We start from the raw sequence: 26377 nt of genomic DNA, 5'->3' as shown, positions 1-26377 counted from the left end.
GTATCATATTACTTGGTTTGATTTCAAGTCGTTTATAAGACGTTACATCTCTTGAAATGGAAAACCTAGTGCCGTCCTTCCCCGGGGATCCTGACTGTTGGTGATGGCAGAACCACGCCTGCCAGCAGCGCCCGTGCAGCTCCCGAGTGTCAGCCCAGTCTGAGGCGTCCTGACCATGGATGGAGTGTCGGCCGTGCAGGGTGGCCTCTTGGAAGATGGATCCCGCAGTGGCACCTCAGCCTGTCCTGACCCCCTCCCGCAGCCCCTGGGTCCTCCGGCGCCACCTGACCAGTGGGATGAAGCCCAGCGTAAGTCACCTGTGTGCTGCTGACACTGCCTTTAGACAGAAGATGTGGATCAGCTTGCGTTTTAGAGGAAAACTGGTGTTTAAGACGATAATGAACTTTTCCTTTAAAACGTGTTTTTAGTATCAGATGAGTGTCTTTCTTAGTTGATGCCATCTTTAAACCAAGTACCATGCTTGTTAAACCGAACAGAAAACTGCCCGCTTTCTGCCCCAGCAAGGAGGGGCTGCAGTGACTTCTCTTACAGTTTCTGTGGGTCTTTCTCACACATCATTATTCCCAACCTAGTGTTCTACCTTTTTGTTTGGTTGGCTGCCAGAATTTTACTAACAGACCCAGAACAGTCCAGTAGTGATCTAAGGATTATGGGACCACATTTGCATGTTAGCTGGTGGGTTATTTGTTCATCAGAAGTACAGGGGTGAATTATTCAGAGTCTTTATACCCCATTCTCAGGATGCTCAGTGCAGTGTGTGCTTGAAAATTATAGAGTACTGCTTTAGTAGCAGAAATTGCATTATGGTTCTTGAAAACCATGTTCGAGCCCTAAAATGGCTTTGCTGGTTACTGCTTCTAAGTGCTGAGTGAGGCTGGTGACAGCGTGGGCCCAAGACCGAGGATCCCGCAGGGGGGCACAGGGGGAGCCGGCCCTTGGATCCACCACGAAGTGCAGCAAGCCCTCCGGAGGGTCCGTAATTTATCTCGGCCTCACTGTCCTCTTGTGTGAAGGGACGATGAGTGGAACCTGCCTCTCAGGGTCGTCGTGGGGGCTGGAGGAAGTGGCCCACGTAAACAAGCATAAGCAGGTGGGAAAGCGACGTCGTCATTGCTGTTTGTCCATAATGAGGCCTGTGTTGGGAAACAAAGTCTTATTTATTGGGCCTTCTCACTTCTAGATATTTTCAAAAGTACAATATGATGCTCAGTGATTACTTTGTCATATAAACAGTAAAGTTTTTGAGACTCCCAGATCTGTGAACTCATCAGAAAGTGGTATTGACCTGCTTAACTTGTATCTGAAATGTAGGACCCCCACCCCGCACACACAGTGAAGCTGACGGGGTCTTCTGAGAGCGCAGACACCGGTCTGTTGGTGTTAGGGCCTTACCGTGGATGGGTCCCCTCGCTCTGCTTTGTGTCTGAGGCACCCATTTGTATTTGGTTTTACTTGTAGGGAGGCATGGCTGTAAGTAGCTGTATTAGTTGGGACTCACATTTTAAGTGACAGAAACCCATTTTAAATTTACTTGGGCCAAAGGCTATGTCATAGGCCCCTCCCTTCCTCCACAGGCCACATTGGTTCTTGAACTCCCTCTGGCTGGCCCACCAGTATAAGGGGCAGGGAAAGACTACAGTCATTTAATTGTAGGAAGTCCCTTCCTATTTTCCTTTGAGTAAGGAAATAGGTTTAAGTTTATGTATAAGCAAGTGTCTGTGAGAGGAACTGAGCTTGACACGTGGTGTATTGTCATCTTTGGATGAACCTGGGCTCCTGCCTTCACAGGTGTTCCTTGAGCAGAAGCACAGATTTGGGGCTCAACTTTGCCGAAACCATTCTGAGCAGCGAATCCACCGCTTGCTTTAGATTCTCATTTTGGTGGATGAACGTATACTTTGAAATGACTGTGAGGCTGGGGCTCTGATTAGCACTGCGGTTCCCGACCCCTAGCAGAAACACGGTCAGCTATGTTTTAAGCATTTGTTTTCATTTGCTGTCTTGTTAACACAAACTCACAAGATTTCTCATTGGTCTTGTTTGAATGAAAAGGAAATGATACTTAAATTCTTCCAAGTGTGAGGTGAGGGCATTCCACAGATGAGGGTGGTGGGCTCTGGATGGTGGGGCAACCTGTCCCACATCCCTGCCCACGCAGGCAACCAGGGCCGGCTTTCCTCCCAGAGTGAACTGATGTAGGGTGTTGAGCTTGCTCATGCTTACGTTGCTGGGTTCTCCTTCGTCCTTTTAGCTGCGTATCTGCAAAATGACCTGGTTGGGTGGTTGTCATCGGATGGCCCAGCATGCCCTCTCTTCCAGGTGCCAGCGCCGAGGTGGACAGAGCTATGGATGAAGGAGAAAGCCCAGACGGGCCCAGCGAGGGGGACGCCTGTCAGAATGGACCGATGCCACAGCTCCCAGGCCCGCCGTCGGCTCTCGGTCCCACCAAGAGCCCAGTGGGTCCTGATGCGCCTCCAGGTGTGGCTGGTTTCCATGACAACCTAAGGAAGTCTCAGGGGACTAGTGCTGAGGGCAGTGTTAGAAAAGAAGCTTTGCAGTCTCTCAGACTCAGTCTTCCTTTGCAAGAAACGCAACTGTGTAAGCATCCGACCCCGCCTTCTCCCCCTCTCCACCCTCCCCAGCGCCCGTCAGTCACCACCTCCAGGGGCATTCTGTTTGGTCACAATGGACTGCGTTTATTAGGAGGCTCCATTTCAGAGAGAGAGTACACATCTTCATGGTCCGATATTCATGGTGGGACTCCAGGTCCAGATTTAAAGGGCCTGTGTGTGCCTTTTGTCATCCTGGGTGGTGAGCAGGCAGCCTGTTGGGAATTAGTCTCAACAGTTACACTTTGAAAGCTTTCTTTGATGAATTATTTTAATCAACGTTGATTTTGAGCTGATCCCTGGGGGGTTTGGGGTGAACAAGTCACAAACTGGCAGCCTGTGAGGCCAAGAAACCTCCAGGCCGTTGTCTGACACTTGTTTCTCATACCCAGACATACAGTTTCACACAGTGGGGCCATGTACCACTGTTCTCACATGACCCTACATAGGCCTCTGTCAGCAGCCAGGGTTGGGATCATTGCTTTTTTAAACGCGACTGTGTTGCTCCCATTATGGCGTGTTTGCTCCCTCAGCACTGCCATGTGACCCGCCTGGGTCGTCTAGGGCTGTCTCTCAGGAGCAGGTTCTTGGTCCAAAGCAGCGGGCGTGTTTACTTATTCCCATCACAAGGGGTCCTGTAGCCGCGCCACGAGGACCCGAGAGAGCTCACTGCCGCCCACCCCTCTGGCACCCAGACACGTTCCTCTCCATTTCCGCTGGTCTGGTGGGTGCGCCCTGGTGCTTCCTGGTGACTGTATTGTGAGCCTTGCACTTGCCTGATGACTGGAGGGTCTGTTGGCCATTTGGTCAGTCCTTTCTGTGAATGTCAGTGGATATGTTCAGCCCATTTTTCTTTTGGATTGTTTGCCTTTTTCTTCACAGGCATTATTTTATTAAGGCCATAGTATATATTTTTTAAATTTTTTTTAATTGTTGTTAATCCTCATTCGAGGATTTTTTAAAAAATATTTTATTGATTTTTTACAGAGAGGAAGGGAGAGAGATAGAGAGTTAGAAACATTGATGAGAGAGAAACATCAATCAGCTGCCTCCTGCACACCCCCTACTGGGGATGTGCCCACAACCAAGGTACATGCCCTTGACTGGAATCGAACCTGGGACCCTTCAGTGCGCAGGCTGACGCTCTATCCACTGAGCCAAACCGGTTAGGGCCCATAGTATATTTTTAAAATTTCTGGAAACTCATTGGCAACATTTAAGCCAAGAGACATGTAAAAGCCTGATTCCTGCTCTGAGGGATGTGAGCTCAGGGGCCCATGTGGCAGCGACCTGCGGCCACCTGCTTCCCTTCCTGGGGAGTGTTCGCTCATGACCCTGACTTTCAGGCTGTGTCCCTGGTGTGGAGTTTGCAGATTTGGGTTCCCTGCCTGCAGCCACAGCCTTTGGGTTTCTGCCATCCGGACCACTTAGCCTTGAGAAAAGTACCAGACGTCTGATAAGTGCACCAATTAATAATGGCGTTGGTGAATTTGCAGTGGAATAACTGGAATTCCATTGCTCAGGTCTTAGGGGTTATTTAAAACAAGAGCTACTTATCTTCTGCATCTGAAGGTGGTGTTGTCTATGAAGTGGTTAAGATAGGACATTTATCTGCTCTCATCAGCGTATTTCCCTCAGTGTCCAACATACCTGTCTGCTTACGTGACAGAAACCTGTGACTTGTACCATTGCACTCATTCTTCACCCTTTATTACCCAAAGTAAAACATTTGGGTTTAGATAGTTTAAATTTTGTTATTGGCCAAAAATATAACATGATTTGTTATTGCAGGAATTTAGGTAAGCTGTGGATAAAATTCTATCTCCAGATGTAACTGCATAAAGAAAGCACGTTTGGTGTGATACACTCACATGACTGGGTGTCACTCCATCACGACTGCTCTTACTGGTTCCTCTAACCTCAGAGATCAGAGTTAGAGCTCCAGGAGGGCCACCATGGGCACCGACTTTTGAGTTCAGTTCTTCTGTTACTAAGGGGCCCCGTGTCCTATTGTACCCTCTGGATGCTGTAGGGACCCCAGCCCTGGGCATGCCCACAGCATCTTTTATGAGACAGGTCCTGTGGGCCACCAGTGCCCAGTCCAGGGCTCACGTTTGTGTTTTTTTTAATCTGGAAGTAGGCTTTGAAACTAGACGGCATGCATTGTTTAGAAGCTAAATCATATTGTTAATTAAAATGACAGCAAAGCTGCTGTTCTGTGGTTTGTGCCCTGTGCTTTCTGAGTTTCTAAGTGGCTGTTTCCCGACCCAGGCTCAGCAGAGGCCTCGCTGCCACTGGAGAAGGAGGAGCAGGTCCGACTTCAGGCTCGGCGGCGGCTGGAGGAGCAGCTCACGCAGTACAGGGTGAAGCGCCAGCAGGAGCGCGTGAGTCCTGCTCTCGAGCAAACTAATGGGGAACTTGTGTGTGGCAGGCCGTGATTAGTCAGACGTCGTTCCGGGACCTGCCTTTCCTTCTCTGTGCTTCTCTGGAAAGGTCTTTCTCTCATTGGTTCCCACCCTTTGGGGAGTTTCCAGCAGCGCCCCTGTTCCCGCCCCGCTGGTTCTTCTTCCCTTGAAACAAGCACATTTCAACCTTCAATCTGCTGTTTGGAAAGAAGAGACAGCCAGCGCCTGGGTGGGCAGCATTGCTGTCTGTGCTTGAGCAGCCAGCCAGTCCTGGGCCTCCACGTGCTGGGGATGCCTCGGGAAGCTCTAGAGCAGGTTTCTGCCCAGGGCCCTTTTGGGTATTTACAACAACATTCATGGGCCATACAAAATTATCAACTGAAACATGAGCCCGCTATGTTTGGTCAACCCTTTAATTAACTCACCCCTAATGCCTTGGCAGGGCCAGAACAAATGATTTCATGGCAGATGTCCCCCACCCGTGCTCTAGAGAATGAGCTAAAAATTATAAATTTATAAAAATATATAATTATTAAAGTAATTAGGGTTCAGGAATTTGGTTTAAAAGTACAAGTATTAAAAATCAAGCCCTAGTGGATAGAGCATTGGCCTGTAGACTGGAGGGTCCCAGGTTTGATTTCGGTCAAGGGCACATGCCCAGGTTGTGGCTTGATCTCCAGTGGGGGGCGTGCAGGAGGCAGCCAATCAGTGACTCTCTCTCATCATTGATGTTTCTATCTCTCCCTCTCCCATCCTCTCTGAAATCAATAAAAATATATTATTTTTTTAAAACAATAATTGCCTTATAAAACCAATTATAATATTAGTGGGAAAAGATAATATAATGGAAAAGATAAAGTATCTAAGCGTTAGATTAAAATGGCAGAAAAGTGGTTTAGAATCTAGATGAACACTATGTAACTTTCTTTGAAAGCAGTTACGAATAAATGGAGGGAAATAGCTCATTATCCTTGAAGTAATTATACTTGTAAGGTAGTTCTAACTCAACAGGACTGCTTTTTATAACTTGAAGAAAATGTAAAGTTTATCTAAAAGCACAAATACGGGAATGTAGCCAGGAAAGTGCTGTAAAGGAGGGTGAGGAGGAAGGACTTGCTGATGGTGTTTTTAATGGTAAAGAAGTCACAGTCATTGGCGGCTGTGCTTGGATGGTCGCTGGTGACAGGACAGTGAGGCTGCAGAGCACAGCGGGCTGGGGTGGAGGGGGCACACACGGGGAGGGAACGTCGTCCGTGCATCCTTTCTGGGTGGCACATCTTGAATGCTGTTGTCAATTTCAAATATAATCATTGTGCCTTTCTTTCCTTCTCAGTCCAGCCAACCTGCAACTAAAACGAGACCTTTCAGCACACTGGATCCTGAGCTTATGTTGAACCCAGAAGCCTTACCAAGAGCCAGCACTGTGGCGATGACAAAGGAGTACTCCTTCTTGCGCACCAGTGTGCCTCGGGGCCCGAAGGTGGGCAGCTTACGGCACCTAGCACATTCTAAGGAGAAAAAAAGTTCCAAATCAAGCAAAATTCGGTCCCTGGCTGATTACAGAACTGAAGACTCAGATGCTGGGAATTCGGGTGGAAGTGTTCTGGCCACAGACTCCGCTAGGGGCTCCCTGAAGCAGAACCGAAGCAGCATGACGTCAGTGGTGTCTGAGGTCAGCCTGTGTCCTGAAGCCGATGACCTGGAGAACTCATCCCTTCCTGGAGACAACATGTCTGAGGCTGATGGGAATGAGAGTGACAGCTCTTCCTATAGCGGCGTCTCCACCCGAGGGGTGCACGGCCTTCTGGTGAACAGCGCGGGCACGCGTGAAGCCTCCTATGTGATCAACGGCCAGGAGATTGCCTCCAGTTCTCTGGGCCAGTTCCCGTCCATCACGGATGTCCTCCAGGCCGCTGCAGCCGAGCACCGAGACCGGGGCCCAGAGGTCAATGGGGAGACACGGAGCCGGACGGACAGCATCTGCAGCAGGTGGGCGCTGTGCACACTGGGCCCGCTCACCAGTGCAGTGGCCAAAACACTTAACTCATCCTTAGTCCTTAACATTTTAAATCTGTCTTTGTAAAAATGGATTTAGAGCTGCTCTGCCATCGTCTGCACTACTAGGACATCCTGTCTTCCAGCATTTCTTTAGACCTGCCTCTAAAAGGGCTCAGGTGCTTGGCTCACCTCTCCATACGGGAGTTCCAGCCATGTGGGGCTGAACATGCCCGACTGTGGTGGGAGTGTTTCCTGGCAGCTCTCCACTGGAATCTTTGTACTTGTTTATTTTAAACCTTTGGGGGAGAATAGCCAAGGGTGTGTGAGGTTTGGAGAGTATGGACAAATGTAAAGGTAATGATCACTCGTGTGCCCACCACCTGATCCTTTGTGCCTTTTCCTCCAGCGTGTCCATGGAAGGTTCTGTGGCTGAAACTCAAGATGAGATGTTGCAGGTTCTTAAAGAAAAAATGAGACTTGAAGGACAGCTAGAAGCCTTAACCCAAGAGGCTAGTCAGGTAAGGGGGCTTTGGTGAACATGTTGTGTGCCATGTGCTTCCTGATCGTTGGGTGGAGTTTCACTCGTCTTTATGAATAAGTTGCAGTTCCGCCTTCTCTGGGGTAACGGTCATGTCAGACCCCTGGATAGTTTGGAAAACGTGGTACTTTCCTGGAGAGCTCACCTGTCGACACCTTTCTTTGCCTCACTGGCTGGCGTGGCAGCCTTCTTAATGCACAGCGTGGAAGGGACTTAATTTCCTGACAGTTAGTGTGGCTGTTTGACGATCTCTCCAGGCACTTAAGGAAAAGGCGGAGCTGCAGGCGCAGCTGGCCGCCCTGAACACACGGCTGCAGGCGCAGGAGGAGCACAGCCACAGCAGCCAGCGGAAGCAGGACGCGCTCAGTTCGGAGGTGGACACCTTGAAGCAGTCCTGCTGGGACCTGGAGCAGGCAATGAGCGACCTGCAGAACACGCTGGAGGCCAAGAACGCCAGCCTTTCGTCCTCCCACCACGACCTGCAGGTGGCAGAGGAGCAGTACCAGCGACTCCTGGCCAAAGTGGAGGAGATGCGGAGCAGCATGCTCAGCAAGGACAGCACAGGTGCGTGTGCGCCCGGCGTCTGCGGGTCTGATCTGGCCGCGGGGTGCACCTCAGAACCCTGCTCTGAGGACCGACCTGTTGTCATGTGAATGTGCTATGGGTTGTATTCCCTTCTGATTTGCACACAAGGTGCCCACTTTTCTGCATTCGCATGGGGGTGCCTAGGTCTTAGAGGTTGGCCTTTCCACTCACTCTGCCTGTAGAGTCCATCGTGGTGGGGCTGGAGCCGCCTGCTTGTTCCACAGAATTGCAGGTCTGATTTAAAATACGTACAAACCTACCTTTCGTTCAGTGGTGGTTCTACCCGGATCCCTGTGGGGATCGATTACCGTGGAATGACATGAGGAATAGTGGAGTCCAGGGAACCTGGGCGGTAGGCCATACCCAGAGCACCTGGGGGCGCTTCACAGGACACCCAGTTCCCAGACACCCGTTCAGGGCGTCTCGGTGTCGGCCGAATGTCCGACCTTCCCGTGCAGGCTGCGTAGATGAGCCTCTGCTGGCAGAGCAGCCACCTGGGAGCTGGGAGCGGCTGCTGGGGCTGCTGGGAAGGGCCATGTCTCTCAGCGTGTGACACTAGGTGTTAGGGCTGATGGCATCAAAGGAAAAGGGACAGGCTGCTGTCACAGGGCTTTATCCTGATGCTAGAACGCACCAGCTGAGAAACAGTAGACTTTCCTAGTTTCGGGCATTCTATGATATGCAGTCCCTCAAGAAACTTACAAAATCCAGAAAGTTCTGAAAACAAAAATAATCTTATAATTCTGGGTTGCAAGGCACTTAAGGAAACCTGTCTAGAGCTCATTGGGCAGCGAACAGACCTACACTCACATGAGGCACAATGACATGTTTTTTGCATTTTTTACTTTTTTATGTGACTTGCTATTTTAAAAGAACCTGAAACACTGTGATGTTCCTAAGTGTGAGGGGGCTGCGATGTGTTTAGTGGAGAAAATGTGTGTTAGGTGAGCTTCCTTCCACGTGAGTCGTGGTGCTCATGAATCATGTAGGTGACAGACACGCACGACAAGGACCAGTTGACAAAATGTCATGGCCAGAACCTAACCCTGTACCCCTAGGAGCCGTAGCTCAGCACCCAGGCTCGGATGGGCTGGGTCCCTGCTCTTCAGAGAAGCCACAGGGACCTGGACATCCACGCGGAGCTGCGGGCTCCTGCTGTGGGCAGCTCTGAGCGCTGTGCTTTCTTGCTTCCAGTGCACGACCTGCGGCAGCAGATGACGGCCTTGCAGAGCCAGTTGCGGCAAGTGCAGCTGGAGCGCACGACGCTCACCAGCAGGCTGAAGACGTCCCAGGCGGAGATCGCGTCTCTGCAAAGTGTCAGGCAGTGGTACCAGCAGCAGCTCGCCCTGGCCCAGGAGGCCCGGGTCAGACTGCAGGGCGAGATGGCCCACATCCAGGTATGGCCCCCCAACACTGGGCAGCTCACCTTCATGTCCCGTGTGGAGCCACTGCTTTTCACTAAATTAAAAAGACGTCTGCTTTCAGAGGTCACAGATGCATGTTTTAAAAATCTGCTAACAACTCACATATCCCACACCCACCCTACACAGTAAGCATCTTTGTGACCAGGGGTTTTAGGCCCTAGAAATGTCCCTCTCTGGAACATCCTGTGTTCCTAGTTCTGACTGACTCATGGCCCTGTGGGGCACCTTCCGTCCTGTGAACCGTCTCAAATCCACATCCACCTGGTCTCTGCCCTCCTGTGACATTCTTTCTGACACGCACCGAGCGCGCATGGCTTCCCTGCGCAGCTGGAGAAGGACCAGGTGCTCCTCCCTTTTGCTTTGGGAAGGAACCAGCACAGGTGCACACCCACTGGCCGCTCCCTCTGGGCCGAGTTCTGCTCTGGAGGCCTCGGAACAGCCAGGAAGTGGCGGAAACGCACTTGGCTGCGAACCTCAGTGCTTTGGACTAATTGGGTTACTCATGAGGATGCCGAGGGGCCCTCCTTCAGCCTCAGGCTTCTTTTTTCTTTTTAATTTCGCTGTATTTCTCAAATAGAGGAGGAGAAATTCTCATTCTACCCAGTTCTCCTTTTTAAAAACACTGAAGTCTACACATGCACAAAATAGAAGTTTTCTTAAATTTACATTACACGTTTAAGCCAAAGGACCACACAGACAAGCATTGGTTCTGCTTACAATATATTTAGAAATAAATCATTTTACAAGTTAATAAAGAAGCCAGATTTATGTAAATGACAAAAGTCAGAAATGGAGTTTGGAAGATAAAAACTGGAACAGTCCAGGGAGTGGCAGTTTGAGAAATGTAACTGCTTTTTTCAAATCCCCCTGGGACCCAGGCTCGGCATTCCTTAATTAGGGTGTTCACTGCATTGCCTCCTTGTCCAGGGAACATAGACGTGTTCTCGGGACTGTCCAGCAGGGAGGAGAGTCAGGGTGGTCTGTATTCTGTTGTTGCCTCAAGACACGGTCCCAGCACATGGCGTCTCCCACGGAGACCCTGTCCAAGAGGTGTTCCTATTGGATCTGGAAGTGACGTGCTCCAAGGTCCAGGTGCAGACCATGTGTCCTCTGGACTGCTCTTTCCCGACCCCTCCTCTGGGCACCAGTGTGTTTAAAGCTGGGCTCCTTTTTCTCAAGGAGACAGTGGTCAGAGGAGGCCTGACTGATGGCCTGGGTCAGACCCTAGGCTGGATTGCCAGCGTTATTTCCCGGGAATGGCTGGGTCAGCCTGGTATGTCAGGACAGTCAGACACTGAAATGTACCTGGTCACAGCTGGTCAGTTCACCTGAGGGCAGACCTTCAGCGCCAGCTGCACCTGCCGTCCAGCTGAAGGCCCCTCACTTTAGGGGCTCACAGATGCCCCTTCAGGGGGAACTTCTGTGTAGGTCTCACCACAAACTCCACATTCTCGGGGGAATGACCACTGGCTTCTGGGCTGCCAGCCTGCCCCTCTGAGGCGCACAGAAACCCCTGGCCCTGGCATCAAGGTGGCTGGCAGGAGGGTGGGCAGGGAGGCCTGTGTGGTGGGCTCCAGGGAGCCGCCCCTTGGGGGCCACCGCTGGGCAGAGACCCTCACACTGGTGGCCTCAGGCACTTGTCCTTGAAATCCAGCAACTTCCCATCTTACTTTTTCTTTGCAGGTTGGACAGATGACCCAGACGGGCCTCCTGGAGCACCTGAAACTTGAGAATGTGTCCTTGTCCCAGCAGCTGACGGAAACCCAGCACAGGTCCATCAAGGAGAAGGAGCGCATTGCCCTGCAGCTCCAGGGCATTGAGGTGAGGGCCGCAGCTAGGGCCTGGGGGGTTCTGTGTTGGTGGTGTGTTTTTTTGGATTGGGCTTGTTTTTCCGGCCACTGGTCAAGAATAAGAAAATATATAAATACACATGTACACGTAAACATTAATATTATATATACATTTATATGTCTTTAAAATATTGAACAACGTGCTGTGGTGAGATGTGCAGATTCAGTTCCTCACGTTCTCGTTGAATGGTCAGTGGTATCTCCTCTCCTCTGACCCTTAGTAACCTGGGTCCTAGTGCTCAGCCCCATGGAGGGTGGTGCTGGGCAGAGCGTAGGCAGAGAAGAAGGAGCTTAGTACAGTGGGTGTCTGAGAGCATTGGAGAGCCTAGCGGTGGTCAGTGCTCTCTTGTCTCGGAGCACGCAGCCTGAGCTACTGTTCAGCCCTCCAGCATGCGCAGCAGTCGGAGATGGCGGCTGCCTTCCACCCCAGTGGCCCGTGGCTCCTCCGTGTGCAGGTCGTGGACAGACGGGGATGTGGCCCTGGGCCTCTCACCACGTGGTGGGTTTTCGTGCTCGGTCTGCTGTGGCCATCAGGTTATCCTGCTTTTTAAAATACACTCTCTTCCGGGCCCAGGCTGACATGTTGGACCAAGAAGCTGCCTTTGTGCAGATTCAAGAGGCAAAGACGATGGTGGAGGAGTACCTGCAGAGGAGGCTAGAGGAGTTCGAGGAGGAGAAGGAGCAGCTGCAGAAGATGGCAGCCTCAGCAGCAGCCCTGGAGCAGCAGCTAGAGCAGGCAAGCACCTGCCACGGCCTCGCCCAAGGGCCTGGGCCACACACCCTGGCCTCCTGTGGCTGTCCTCACCATGAGCATTAGTGCCGGTCTGTCTATCGAATTCATTTGAATGTCGCATCATCAGAGCTGGTGCTTCTGTGAGTGTTCTTGTATGCCAGGCCTTTACGTACAGAAGACTGCCTGCACAGTGTCCATGCAGATATTCTAAAACCTGAACAGGGAAGCAGTATAAATTCTGGAGCGGGAGGTCATACTGAGTCTAATCCCTTTTCCAGGTGAAGCTAACCCTGCACCAGCGAGACCAGCAGCTTGCAGCCTTGCAGCAGGAGCACCTAGACCTGCTGAAGCAGTTCACCTCAACACAGGAGACGCTGCAGGGCCGAGAGCAGGCCCTCGGTGACCTGCAGGTGCGCTACGATGAGCTGCAGGCCCGACTGGAGGAGCTGCAGGGCGAGGCCACCTCCAAGGACGACACCATCCGCTTCCTGCAGAACGAGAAGATTGTCTTGGAGGTGGCTCTGCAGGCGGCCAGGAGCAGCGGGGAGGAACTCGACAGAGGAGTCAGGAGCTTGGAAGAAGGTGCTGAGGAAACGTCAGAAATTTTGGAGCAGTTGAGACAGGAACTAGCCGTCAAGTCCAGCCAGGTAGCGAACGCCATTGCCCTCATTTTGTACGCATGGCACCCACGCATGCGAGTGTCAGTGCTGATGGTTTGGTTCTTTCTTGAACCCCTTGTTTTGTAAAATGAAAGTGTGTCCAGGGCTGGGCCCAGGGCTTAGCTGAGGAAGGACCCACTCCCGCTGGTGGTGAGCTGCGGGCCTGCGTCAGACACTGGGGCTCCGAGCCAGGAAACGGTCTGTTTGGACTTGGAAGTAACCTGCCAGGAACACAGTTTCTGCCCCCGGATGACAGGCAGCTCAGACGGGAAAGCTGTGTGGAACTTTGGTCTTTTCCGTCCTGTGTGCCTGAGTGGTGGGACCCACAGGACACAGTGGCAGGACAGTTGTGTCAGTGGGCGAAGTGGGCACACAGCCTGAGTGTCTGGGTGTGTGAACCTGACCTAGCACCCTCACCTGGGAGCCTTATGCCAACAGCTGGCATGACTGGAAGCAGGCGAACATTAAAAATACAGACAGAGCAAGGAAGCTGCAGGGTGTGCAGGAAGTAGGCTTGGTGTCAGGGCATAATTTTGTCTTCTGATTCTACCCCATAGGCAACAGGATGAGAAAACAATTAATGACATGTTCCTTTTGGGAAGTAAAATCGAGGGAGACTGTTTTCTCTGCAGACAGTGACCAAGCTAAGTTACTTTCTAGGACAGATGCGGAGGCAGTGCATGATACCAGCAGGGGCATAGTTACAGGAATTGTGCAGATTCTTTTGATAAATTTGAGTTTGAGTTTACTGACTGTTACTAAGAGGGACATCAGCTGACACTTGGAAAGCTCTGGAGGAGACATTTGTTGGTTCTAGGCATTATTGATCATGTCCGAGTTTCACCTGTATTGTTATTAACCAAGTCGCTGGTAGCTACACCTTGGATTAAGATAAGATAATTAGTTTAAAAATAGTGCATAGGAAGTGGTGGTGGCTTTCCTGTCTAACTGGAAGCTGTCTTTCCCACCCTGACTTGGGGACTAGCGTGCACGCCTGTCCCTCGAATGCACAGGGCCCTCCTGGAGCCCTCAGTAACAGCTGGGCACACGTGTCCGTATGCACAGGGCCCTCCTGGAGCCCTCAGTAACACTGTGCACGCCTGTCCCTCGTAGGTGGAGCACCTGCAGGAAGACGCCAGCTCTCTGAAAAAGCAGATGCAGAAAATAAAGGAACAGTTTCTTCAACAGAAGGTAAAGTTGAGTTGTTGGTGTTCTTTATGTGAAATAAGTGTGTGAAAACAATCTTGTAAGTGGTTCAGTCACTTCACTAGAAAAAGTTGATCAAGAGCAAGGTAATGTCTAGATGCCTTCAATTTTTTTTTTTATCCTCATCAGTGGATATACTTATTGATTTTAGAGAGAGGGGATGGGGAAGAGAGAGAGAGAGAGAGAGAAAGAAAGAAAAGAGATGTTCTTTATGTGAAATAAGTGTGTGAAAACAATCTTGTAAGTGGTTCAGTCACTTCACTAGAAAAAGTTGATCAAGAGCAAGGTAATGTCTAGATGCCTTCAATTTTTTTTTTTATCCTCATCAGTGGATATACTTATTGATTTTAGAGAGAGGGGATGGGGAAGAGAGAGAGAGAGAGAGAGAAAGAAAGAAAAGAGAGAGAGAGAGAGAAAGAAAGAAGAGAGAGAGAGAGAGAGAGAGAAAGAAAGAAAGAAAGAGAGAGAGAGAAAGAGAGAAAGATAGATTGATCAGCCGCCTCCTTTATACACCCCAGCCAGGGGTTGAAGCCACAACCTAGGTATGTGCCCTGACCAGGAATCAAACCCACAACCTTTCGGTGTGTGGGACGACACTTGACCAACCGAACCACCCGGCCAGGGCTAGACTCCTTCAGTTTCGAAAGGCCCTTGCTTGACTCTGAGGCATGCCCCTCACCCTCCCATTTTAATGTCTCCAGAGTCAGATGCATCCACAGTGGGGTTGGCATCTGACCATGGGGATCATGCCCTGAGTGTGTGTCACCACACACAGGCTGAGTTTCTGTTTAACGTGCTTGAAACAGTGCCACGTGGCCCAGCCTTGACATAGCTCGTGGTGCACACGTGGTGTATGTGTGTGTTCGTGAAGCCCATCCATGTGGGAGGGATGAGGGAGCGTTGCCAGCCCAGGGTCTGAGGAGGGATGGCCCCTGAGGGAGCGTGCTGAAGGGCGTAGGCTTTATCATCAGGGACAGCCTGTCAGCCAGGAGTGCAGCTCGGAGAAGGAATTGCCAGAATCCCAGGGAAGACAGGCGGTTAAGGCACCAGCAGCTGGCATGACACCTCCACACTTTGCCCAGACTTGTTCAGGAGTGAAATAATGGGGTGTCTCAGTTGATCGTGTCTTTGGTTTGGCGAAATGTGTTATCTTTAGCCCCAGGTAAGTGGTGAGCATGTTTGTGTAAGCCAAGTGTCCCCTGGGTGGCCCGCCCACACTGGCTGCAGCTCCTGTCCTGGCAGGTGATGGTGGAGGCCTACCGGCGGGACACCGCCTCCAAAGACCAGCTCATCAGTGAGCTCAAGGCCACGAAGAAGAGGCTGGACTCGGAGGTGAAGGAGCTGAGGCAAGAGCTGATGCAGGTCCAAGGGGACAAGAAGTCCATGGAGGCGGAGCAGGCGCGCTTGCAGAAGGAGGTGTCCCGAGTGCAGCAGCAGATGGCGGCTCTCGAAGGGCATCTGGAGTCGGTGCAGAGGGAGCGCGATGAGATGGAGACCCACCTGCAGGTCTGGGGATGCGCCGATGGAGAAGGCTCCACTGTGCGGTGCTCCCGAGTTCCAGGCCGCAGCAGCTGTTTCAAGCTCTGGGCCGTGGGAGCTGGCGAGGGGTGTGGAGCGGTGCCGGGACTGGGGTTCATGTGCACAGGTCCCATGGTTGAGGAGAGGCCAGCGTGCAGGTGGGAGCCTGGTGGAGCTGGCAGTGACAGTGAGGCCGAAGGTGCCTGAGGGCAGGGAAAGCGAGACCTCAGTGCAGAGGCCTGCTGGGTCTGAGGGGCGATTCCTGAGATGAGAAATGGGGGACATGTCAGATCAAGGCTGTTTGACATGTGAGATTTTTTAAAGTCCAGGAGAGGGCCAGGTGGGATGCAGGTGGGCAGATTGGCTGGAGGCTGGCAAGCTGAGAGATTTGAGAACAGACGGTGTTGGAGCCAGGTGGGTGCAGGTTGAGCTGCAGGAGCCAGGGGCTGGGTATGGGACACCTGCAGCCACGAGAACACGTGTCCTCATGGATGTGCTTAGGGCAGCGAGCGGGGCCAGGAGGAGGCCAAGGCCCCTGAACCAGTTCATGGTCACTCCGGGTGCTGGGGCGCCCACAAGGAGGGAGTCCTTCCCGTCCTCGCTCTGACACAAGCAGCTCGGGACACTGGACCTCTCTGAAGCTGCCATTTGTAAAGGGCACAGCTCTGTCAGGGCCTTCAAAGCCCACGTGCTCGAGGCAGCCCCGAAATGGCCTGGGGACCTGGATTGTGTCCGCACGGGCTGCAGCGGGGGCGGGGCTTGTGCTCATGGTCGTCTCCCTCCTGTGCAGGCTCTGCAGTTCGACAGACAGCAGGTGGCTGCACTGACAGAGGCCAACAAGGGGCTCCAGGCCCAAGTGGAAGAGCTGCGGCAGGAAGCCGCCAGGTGAGCATCGGGCCTTTCCTTTCTGCTTGTATTTTCATTTGAGGTTTGTGTCCTGCACTGTGCTCGTGTCAGCCTGCGACTTACGTGTGAGCCCGTGGTCGGGCTCATTGCTCTGTCCTATTGGGTTAGGAGCATGTGAACAGCGTTAGGAAGAGCTGGGCGACAGAATGGGAACACGTGCAGGTGGAAGCATAGAAATGGGGTGTCTCAGGTTTGAGCTGCTGTGCTCGAGCACGGGCCCAGCGTCCAGGTTCAGGTGCTGGCAGGTGGCTCTGCTGGCAGGGCTTGAGCGCAGGGCTGCAGGACTGCAACACCAGCCTCGTCGGCTTACTTTATAAAATGTTGGGAGGGTTCTTGAATCTGGGGGTGCAGGAGTGGGGGAGGTGGAGCTGGAGGCAGTAAGGGAGACTTGAGACGGCCTATCCTGTCTGGCACGCCCCAGGGCCATCACCGAACAGAAGCAGAGGGTGACACGGCTGGGCTCGGACCTGAGCAGCGCTCAGAAGGAGATGAAGAGCAAGCACAAGGCCTACGAGAGCGCCGTGAGCATCCTGAGCCGCCGCCTGCAGGAGGCCCTCACCGCCAAGGAGGCAGCTGAGGCTGAGCTGAGCCAGCTGAGAGCCCAGGCGGCCGATGGCGCCAGCGACCTTGTGCTGCGCGTGCGTACCGCATTTGCTCAGGCCTGTCGCGGCTTCTCAGGGTGGGACGTGGGTCTATGAGCATTTCCCCTGAGACCCTCCTAGAATCCTAGGAAAGGGGCAGAATGAGTGTGTGGGCAGCACTTCTCTAGAATTCATCGTGGTATAAACGTGACCAGGGATGTGAGCTGCACACAGTGCTCGCCGTGTCCCTGTGAACCTGCGAGGTGTGCGGGTCAGCTCTGGTGAGTGTGAAACAATCCAGAAAAGCGTTTCGGGGGAGGTGGCATTTGACTGGCCTTGAATAAATGAGGCTTTGGGGTGGACAGGTCGGTGTCGCAGCAGAGGGTCCTGGGAAGGTGAGCCGGGGTCACGGCGTGTGTTGTGGACTGACAGCTCAGGTTGGGTGAAACCTTTGGCTCTCCCGTTGAAGGACAGTGAGGCCAGGAGAGGCTGCGATAGAAAGAACCAGAACACATGCAGGTGGCAGCATGAAAACGGGATTGCTCGGGTTCGAGCCAGTGTGCTCAGCACAGCCCGGCGTCCAGGTTCATGTGCTGGCAGGTGGCCTCATCCTGGAGGAATCGGGGAAGGAGGTCAGTGTCAAGAGCCCAAAGCCTTTTTTAAAAACGATATGTATGTTTTTATTGATTTGAGAGAGAGAGGAAGGGAGAGGGGGAGAGAGATAGAAACACCAATGATGAGAGAGAAACATCAATCGGCTGCCTCCTGCACACCCCCTACTGGGAATTGAACCACGACCTCCTGGTTCATGGGTGGATGCTCAACCACTGAGCCACACAGGCCAGGCCCAAAGCCTTTTGCTTATAGATTATGTTTAAGATAATGGGAGGCTGGTGTCCCCGAGCAGCATGGAGGACGCGAAGCAGGAGGGAGCTCCTGGCTGGGGCATGGGGTTGAGTTCATGACATGAAGGTTTTCAGACTGGCTTAGGGCCCTGCCAGCTTTGGGTCTGATTGTTTCCTTTCACGTTTGCTGCTTGGAGTAAAATTCTACATGAGTAAACTACTGTGCATTTCACCTATTGCTCTCCAGCACAAGCTGTTTCACTTTGTTTAGCAATTGTGTCTTCTCTCATGAAGTGTATTTTCGTCTCCTCAACTTACCATAGCATGCTATCTTTTTGCCGAGTTGTTAAATACTCCTCCTCACCTGTTTACTTTATAAAATGTTGGGAGGGGGGAATTTATTCAATTACAATTTCCCTTCTACTGTAAAATATTTCTGTCTGTTCTGTTAATTCTTGTGTTTAGATGGCAGGTGGGCGGGTAAAGCCTGTAGACTCTGCCTTCTGCTGCTGCAGGAGCTCAGCCTGAGAGCCACCTGCTGTTCAGTCTGCTCTCAGCAGGTGTGAGGTGGACCTGGGCAGTTGCTCACCTCCCTGGTCCTCAGTAAAAGGCCGGAGTGAGGCAAATAGTTAGATCAGTGATGGCGAACCTATGACACGCGTGTCAGAGGTGACACGTGAACTCATTTTTTTGGTTGATTTTTCTTTGTTAAATGGCATTTAAATATATAAAATAAATATCAAAAATATAAGTCTTTGTTTTACTGTGGTTGCAAATATCAAAAAGTTTCTATACGTGACACGGCACCAGAGTTAAGTTAGGGTTTTTCAAAATGCTGACACGCTGAGCTCAAAAGGTTCGCCATCACTGAGTTAGACCTTCATGAGGAGGCTCCGTAGAGACAGCTGGGAAGTGCTCAGAACAGCAAGAGTGTGTATGTGTTCATGTGCGTAGGTGCGCGTGTGCTGCTGGTTATATCAGCAACAGATCACTTGCCACAGGTAGTAATTGATAACTCTTACCTGCAAGTCAAACTTTCCTGTGTTTTCAAAGCACTTAACTGAGGGCGTTTTGTTTGTGAGTCGCTGTGTGCATGCAGGTTAGTTAAGTCCTCTTAAGGGACGGGAAGTGCTGTGAGAAGCGCTCACCTGTCTGTGTGGCCGGCAGCCTCTCAGGGTCGGGCGATGCAGGGCTACGCAGAGAGAGGTTAGCCCTGCCACAGCCATATTGAAGTCCATGACCCGGTTCACCTTTCTGTCCTGCTGTTAGGAGAGAATCCAGGCCCTGGAGGTGGAGTTGCAGACCGTGGGCCACAGCAAGGTGATGCTGGAGAAGGAGCTGCAGGAGGTCATCGCGCTGACTACCCAGGAGCTGGAGGAGTACCGGGAGAAGGTGCTGGAGCTGGAGGACGAGGTAGGCGAGCTCGCAATCACATGGCAAAGTGGACAGGCCACCCCACTCCCGGGGCAGCTCTGGAGCAGGGAGACGGGGCCCTGGAGCATCAGAGCCCGGCCTGTGTGCCTGCCCTGTCAGCTCTGCCCTTGCACACTGTTCAGTGCTCCTTTGGATCTGTGACCACCCAGGTGCTGGACTCCCCCCATGCACGTAACACCTGCCCCAGAAGGACTCCCCCACACCTATAACACCTGCCCCAGAAGGACTCCCCCACACCTGTAACACCTGCCCCAGAAGGACTCCCCCACACACGTGACACCTGCCCCAGCAAGGAGGAGTGACCACTGCCTCCGTGTGGTGGGCATCGGAGGGCTTGTGGCAGCTGTGCTCCTGACGAATACGCTCTTTTATTTTATTGTTTGTTAATCCTCAACTGAGGATATTTTTTCCATTGCTTTTCAGAGCGGAAGGGAGGGAGGGGGGACACTGAGCTCACCGGCCAGGGCACTCGTATGCTCTTGTTGCAAATACCAAGGAGCCTGGCTCAGACAGGCTGGACTGTAAAGATCCCGCATGACCGTCGGGCCCCAAGACGGCACTGCCCCCGCCCGGTGTGGTGCGCCGTGTCCTGTCGCTGCGTTTCATGCTGGCTGTTCCCATCTCTGGTGACTGTATAACTTCACTGGCATTTGTTTCAGCTTCAGGAATCCAGAGGCTTTAGGAGGAAGATAAAGCGCCTTGAAGAGTCCAATAGGAAGTTGGCTTTGGAGCTGGAGCACGAGCGAGGGAAGCTCACCGGCCTTGGACAGTCCAATGCGGCTTTGCGGGAGCACAACAGCGTGTTGGAGACGGCGCTGGCCAAGAGGGAGGCCGACCTCGTGGAGCTGAACCTTCAGGTACGGACTCGCACCACGGGGGAGAGGCAGGCAGCCTTCCGGGCTTACCTTGTTGTCTGTGTGCAGCTGTCACAGCTCCTGCAGGGAACGTGCACACAGCCCAGAATCTGCCCATAACTGAGTCCCGGGAGAGCTTGGGGTGGCGACTCCTACTGGGCCAGGTGGGCCTTCCCCAGCCAGGGCAGTTGCCCTGTAAGTAAGGGACTAACCCCAATGGGGTCTCACTCCAGACCTTGTCCTTGCCTCAGGCTCCACAGCCTCTGGTGACTGGGGAAGCTGGGCGTTTCAGCGATGTCCTCCCTGGCCATCAGTGGCCTTGGATTTTTCGACCATCAGAGTTTATAGACTTCTTCTTATTTTATTTTATTTTATTTTATTTTAATTTTATTAATCCTCACTCAAGGATATTTTTCCATTGATTTTTAGAATGAAAGGGAAGGAAATGGGGGGGGGCGGGTTTTACAGAGAGAGACAGAGAGAGAAACATCGATGTGAAAAAGACACATCGATTGGTGGCCTCCTGCACATGTCCCGACCTGACCAGGGATTGAACCTGCAACCCAGGTACATGCCCTTCCTTGACTGGGAATCAAACCCGTGAGCCTTTGATGCATGGGCTGGCACTCTAACCACTGAGCAACTGCATCCAGGGCTCTTACAGACTTCTGTGCGGCACTGCTGCCCACCACCTGCATCACTCCCCTCACCAGGGAGGTGTTGGCTTACAGCCCTGATTCACGTGCCTCCTGTTGGCCATAGGCTTGAGTATGGTCATGTGGTCATGCTTCTGCCACCTCAGGTGTGTGTTGTGTCTCCAGAAATGGAATCTCCATGCTTCCTGTTTCCCACGCTTGGTGGTAACATGTTGTGAGGCCTGTGCCACCCACTGCTGCGCCCCCTGTGTGGCGCCAATCACAGTGCCCGTGCTCTGTCCTGGGCTCTGCAGGCCGTGGCACTGGTGTCCTTCCTGACTCCCCTCTCTGCTGCAGGTTCAGGCCATCATGCAGCGCAAGCAGGAGGAGGACCGCCAGATGAGGCAGCTCGTGCAGGCCTTGCAAGCTGCACTGGAGAGAGAGAAGCTGGAAGTGCACAGCCTCAGGGAACAGGTGTGTGGCCGCGTCTGACCAGGTCCACCGCATTGCCATGTGCAGCCTTTGCAGGGCACGTTTTCAGTGTCTGAAACTGGGTGCAGGCCTCTGCCTCCAGGAACTTGCTGTACAAGTCCCGAGCACAGAGGTCATAAGGGCATGAGCGATGTGGGGGCTGGAGAGCCCTGGTGCCCATCAGGACAAGTGAGGGCAAAGGGGTGCTGCTCCTGCCTTTGCCCTGCTGAAGCCAGTGTCCTCCTTCCAGGTGGCTGCAGCCAAAGTAGAAGCAAGGCATAACCAGCGCCACTTCAAGGCCGCCACCTTGGAGCTGAGCGAGGTGAAAAAGGAGCTGCAGGCCAAGGAGCTCCTGGTGCAGACGCTGCAGGCGGCGGCCGAGCGTCTTCAGTGAGTGTCCACAGGCCGAGGAGAGGCTGGCTGGCAAAGGATCCCCACCAGGGCTCTCCCTGCAGGTCCAGTTAGCGCACTCAGGTCACCCTTGAGCAGGTCTGGGAAGGAGAAACGTCTGACCCCGTCTCAAGAAGCTCGCGCTTCACCCGCATGTTTCAGTCCTGACGCTGCCGTCCCCTCTGCCCCTTCGGTCCCGCATTGGGAACAGTCCCCAGTGTGAGGGATGTGCCCACTTCCGGGGCTCTCTGTCGGCTCCGAGGAGGGCAGCTCTATCGCACGTGTGCAGGGATGCACAGTGGTCCCTGTGACACTGTCCTCCCACGGTGATCCTGGGGGTTTGTGAGGCTCAGGTGAGATCGTGTATGCAATGCTCCAGACGGTCCTGCCCAGAGGGAGCAGTAGGTGAGCTCACCCAGGGCGGGTCGCAGTGAGCGACACCATTGGGGCTGGCAGTGTCAGGTGGCACACGCATTGTGTCTGCCTTGTTTCCTGCCCCAGGCTTCAGGAGGGGAGACATGCCCAGGAAGTCGCCCAGTTCCAGGCAGAGCTTTCAGAGGCACGGACCCAGCTACAGCTCCTGCAGCAGCAGTTGGATGAGCAGCTGAACAAACAACCCGTGGGCAACCAAGAGGTGATGTTGGGGACAGCTTTGCATCCCAACTCACAGGACTGCAGGGCTGGGCTCTGTGCTGGGCACGCTGAGCCCCTTGGTTCCCTGTCCGCTTGAAGGGACAGTGATTTGTTCTAAGTGTGACATTATACAAGACACACAGAGAGCACTTTTTGTGCAGGAAGGCCACTGTGAAATTCTTTTGCTCATGTGACTTCCCTCCTATAGATGGAAAACCTCAAGTGGGAGGTGGATCAGAAGGAGAGAGAAATCCAGTCCCTGAGGCAGCAGCTGGACCTGAGCGAGCAGCAGAGCAGGCGGGAGCTGGACGGGGCCGAGCGGGCTCTGCAGGTACCGGGCGCACGACGGGCCGATTTCCCTTAGATGGTCGTGACTTGCGCCGTTACTGTGCCCGCCGCATCTGTGGTAACTGGGAACCGTGGGGCCATGTTACCCCATTTCACAAGGACATCTTGGTCACGCAGCTGACGAGGCCGAGGACACCAGAGCCTGGTGCCCCACTGGGCTGATCTGAAATGTAGCATGATTGTCACAGCACATGAGAGGCCACCAGTCAGGACGCACGGCTCCACGTGGCGTCTGGGACAGTCCTGACTGCTCAGGGGGGATGAGGAGCGTGGCTTGTGTATCGTGGCTTGACTGACAACCAGGGTCGACTTTGCTTCTTTCTCAGTAGCTGAGCCCGGGATTCACAGGGGATCCCTGGGGTTCATTGTAGGTGTGGTCAGGGCAGCGTGACTGGCTCCTGACAGAAGCCCTGTCACTGGGGTAAGAACAGGGGGATGTGCCCTGGCCGGTTCGGCTCAGTGGATAGAGTGTCAGCCTGTGAACTGAAGGGTCACAGGTTCAATTCCGGGCAAGGGCACATGCCTGGGTTGCGGGCTCGAACCCCAGTGCAGGAGGCAGCCAGTCAATGATTCTCATCGACATTTCTCTCTCTCCCCCTCTCTCCCTTCCTCTCTAAAATCAATACAAATATTTTTTAAAAAGAGAACGGGGGATGTGAGAGTAACTGAGCATCACAGTCTCAACTGCTGGGAGGAGCTAGAGCCAGGAAGGGGCCTCCGACAGCAGCCCGTGCTTTCCTGTCCCCCTAGACGGCGGCACACGGAGCTCTCTGCTGTGCACTGAGATCTTGTAGCTTTGAAAACTCTGACCTGCCTTCCCTTAGAACATCAAGTCTGAGCTGGAGGTGATGCGGGAAGACCTGTCCGTGACCCAGAAGGACAAGTTCATGCTTCAGGTGAAAGTGTCGGAACTGAAGAACAACATGAAAACTCTGCTACAGCAGAACCAGCAGCTCAAGCTGGACCTGCGACGCAGCGCGGCCAAGACGGTGAGCAGCTGTGCCATCAGAGGAACGGGCCTGCGGCGGGGCGGGCGGGTTCTCTGACACAGTTATATGGGACCACATTCAGCGACTACCGTGTGGAAGTAAGTGGCAGAGAACTCTGCTTGGACAACAGGCCACATCATTTTATTTTATTTTCTACTCGATTGTTTGCTTTTTTTCATGAGTTCAGGTGCCATTTTGTTGACTGGGCTTTGTAAACCCCAGTGAGGCCCTGGTGTGCTGTGTTAGCAAGATCCCTGGGCCTCGGCGAGTCCGGCTGAAACACAGCTTGGGCCTGCGGATCCCAGAACCCCAAGGCTGCGGTCACCGGCCCTGCTCCGGTTGTCTGCGTGCAGTGTGTCTCTCCTCAGTGTGTCTACATGTTTTCCTGGTCAGGAAAGTAGCTTAGATTCAGAGCTTTATTACCAACGTTTGTCTATCTGTGCAGAAGTTTGACGTCTTACAAACGGAAGTCGTCTGGGTTGGAAAATTGACTTAATTTTTTAGGGACTCTCAGAGTCAGGTTGTGGTGTCTCCCGGAAAAGCCCACGTGGGAGCTCGCGGTTAGGGCTCAGCTCTGTCCTGTGCCGGGACTGGGGTTGGCTCTCACCTGCAGTAGGAAGGCTGTCTGCTAGGCCAGCATTTCCCGAATCCCTGAGGCTCCTGCTCCGTGGGCACAGACAAGCCGATGTGCCTTCTCAGGGTCACGTGGGGCTGGGAGGCAGGTCAGGAAGCACCTGTGACGGCAGCGAGCTCACCGTGCGCTTTTATGAACAGAGAAAGGAACGGAGAGGCGAGGCCAGCCCTTCCAGCCCCGTAACGCCGGTGAAGGTCCCCGACTGCCCCGTCCCGGCCTCACTGCTGGAGGAGCTGCTGAGGCCCCCGCCCGCCGTGAGCAAGGAGCCCCTGAGGAACCTCAACAGCTGTCTCCAGCAACTGAAGTATGGCGGGCTCTGTCTCATGTCGTTTAGTCTCTGAGTCACATGTTTAACTTGGCAGAGTCTCTGCTGCAACACTGAATGCCCACCCAGGGCTGAGCAGGTCTGTGTTAAGTGGGGTCACATTGTAAGCTGAGAGTTGCCTGCAGCTAAATGGCTCTGAGAAACCCTAAGTCACCAGGACCTGAGCCTTTAAATCCCTCTTGCTGTTTGGAAGGCATGGCCATGTGGGGGCATCTGTTCTGACCCTGTGAGGGAAGCTACATGAGCCCCTCAACTCTGTCTTCCTCGTTGTCCCTGAGCAGAAGCCGTGTGTGCAGAGCCTTGCGGCCTATTGGCCTCTGTGTGGCGCTGAGAACAGCGTCCAGGGTCCCTGCAGTTCTGTGACCCGTCTGTGTAGCTGGTACAAATAGGGAGGTTCTTTTGGTCCCTGAAGGCACCACATGTGTGAGCGAACGGCCATCCAGTTGAAGCTGGTCAGGCTCATGTCCATCTTGGGGAAGCGACGGCATCTGACTAGCCTTCCTACCTTTGCCTCTTGTGTCCCCAGGCAGGAGATGGACAGCCTGCAGCGCCAGATGGAGGCACACGCCGTCACCGTGCACGAGTCGCTGTCCTCATGGACTCAGGGGGACCCTGCTTCCCTGGGCGACCAGGCCCCCCCCGGAGGAGACACCGAGCCACCCGGTCCCAGCAGCACCTCCAGAGAGCGGCTGGGAACAGCCTCTGCCGAGCACCCCCATGCTGAGTGTGTGTGATTGTCCCTCACCAGGGACCTTAAGTTCTGCGTTTGCTTTGCAAGGAGTGAAATAACAGGGGAGCCACCTGCAGGTCACAACCAGCTTCCCCAGAAGTGACCAAACCTTCAAACCCTCGTGAGCTCTCAGTGACAGTGTTAGAAGGTGTCTGGGGCCATTTGCAGGAGGCGAACCCTCACCAGTGATATAGACGCTGCTCTGTGGCCACCGGTCCTGGGGAACCTGGTCGTGGGCCCACTTCCTCACTTCACCTCCCCGCGGAAGTGAAATTTTGCACCTTTGGTTTTTATTTTATTTTCACAGCCATCCCACCATAGGATGTGTATGTAAATACTGAGAATCGTAACCTAATCTTTAAAAAGTATGTCCCCGTATTATTTAAAAATGACCTGAATTATCTGCTTTTCGATTGCCTTTTGAAAATCTGCTGTCAGGAAATAATGTACATGTAGGATTAAGGGATGTCAGTAAGAAAATTATATTTTAAGAAATATAATTATTTTATTTACCTCCTAAAACCAAATATTCTTAGAGCATTCTTTCTTGTTTTTGTTTCACTTTATTTTTGAGTGTCTTTTCCTTGTCTAAGTGCACGATGCCCAGCTGTCCAACTGCCCTGCTTGGCCTCACCACCCCCAAGCAACATGGCTTGTCCAGGCCGCACCTTCTGTGCCCAAGTGGCAGTGTCCACCAGGACCTGCGATGGTCGAGACACACTGGGCTCAGTGGTGATGGCTGTCAGGTCTGAGGTGCTGTAATGACCAGGCACCCGGAGTGTGTTAGGTTCACCTGTACATGTCCCACTTGAAGTCCTTACACCCAGCAGAAACGGACGGACTGTGGGACTTGAGGGTTATAAGTTTGTCCCCAAGTTTGCTAAGAAAATCTAAAATAATATTTATTATAATAAGTCAGAGTGAGGTGGCTGCATGTGCACCCTGTGCGGATCTGCTGCTCTGAGGGTGGGGTGACATGTCCAGATCCGACATCATGCCAGCCTGTGTGCTGTGTCTTGTGTCTTGTGTCTTGTTTGTGGAGAAAACAATATATAT

The 26377-nt window shown here is 53.1% G+C and overlaps 1 protein-coding gene across 2 annotated transcripts; it reads left to right on the top strand.

The window, feature by feature from the left end:
* Nucleotides 1-25848, top strand: GOLGA3 (golgin A3). Of its 2 annotated transcripts, none has more exons than XM_005873262.2 (23): nt 1-308; nt 2341-2499; nt 4902-5014; nt 6369-7024; nt 7440-7551; nt 7829-8135; nt 9351-9553; nt 11264-11401; nt 12005-12166; nt 12442-12810; nt 13936-14013; nt 15271-15534; nt 16337-16431; nt 16874-17090; nt 19148-19291; nt 19972-20169; nt 21159-21275; nt 21523-21662; nt 22164-22296; nt 22504-22626; nt 23468-23632; nt 24407-24570; nt 25118-25848. In XM_005873262.2, the coding sequence occupies exons 1-23, from the start codon at nt 176-178 to the stop codon at nt 25323-25325; spliced, it is 4398 nt and encodes a 1465-aa protein (XP_005873324.1). In that variant the 5' UTR covers nt 1-175; the 3' UTR covers nt 25326-25848. The 2 variants fall into 2 exon arrangements, with proteins under 2 accessions (XP_005873324.1, XP_005873323.1); XM_005873261.2 differs by having other exon boundaries at nt 2341-2619.
* The last annotated feature ends 529 nt before the right edge of the window (nt 25849-26377 follow it).

This window comes from Myotis brandtii, unplaced genomic scaffold (assembly GCF_000412655.1).
Source record: "Myotis brandtii unplaced genomic scaffold, ASM41265v1 scaffold403, whole genome shotgun sequence".
Classification (NCBI taxonomy): Eukaryota; Metazoa; Chordata; class Mammalia; order Chiroptera; family Vespertilionidae; genus Myotis; species Myotis brandtii.
This window is presented reverse-complemented; position numbering and strand designations above follow the sequence as displayed.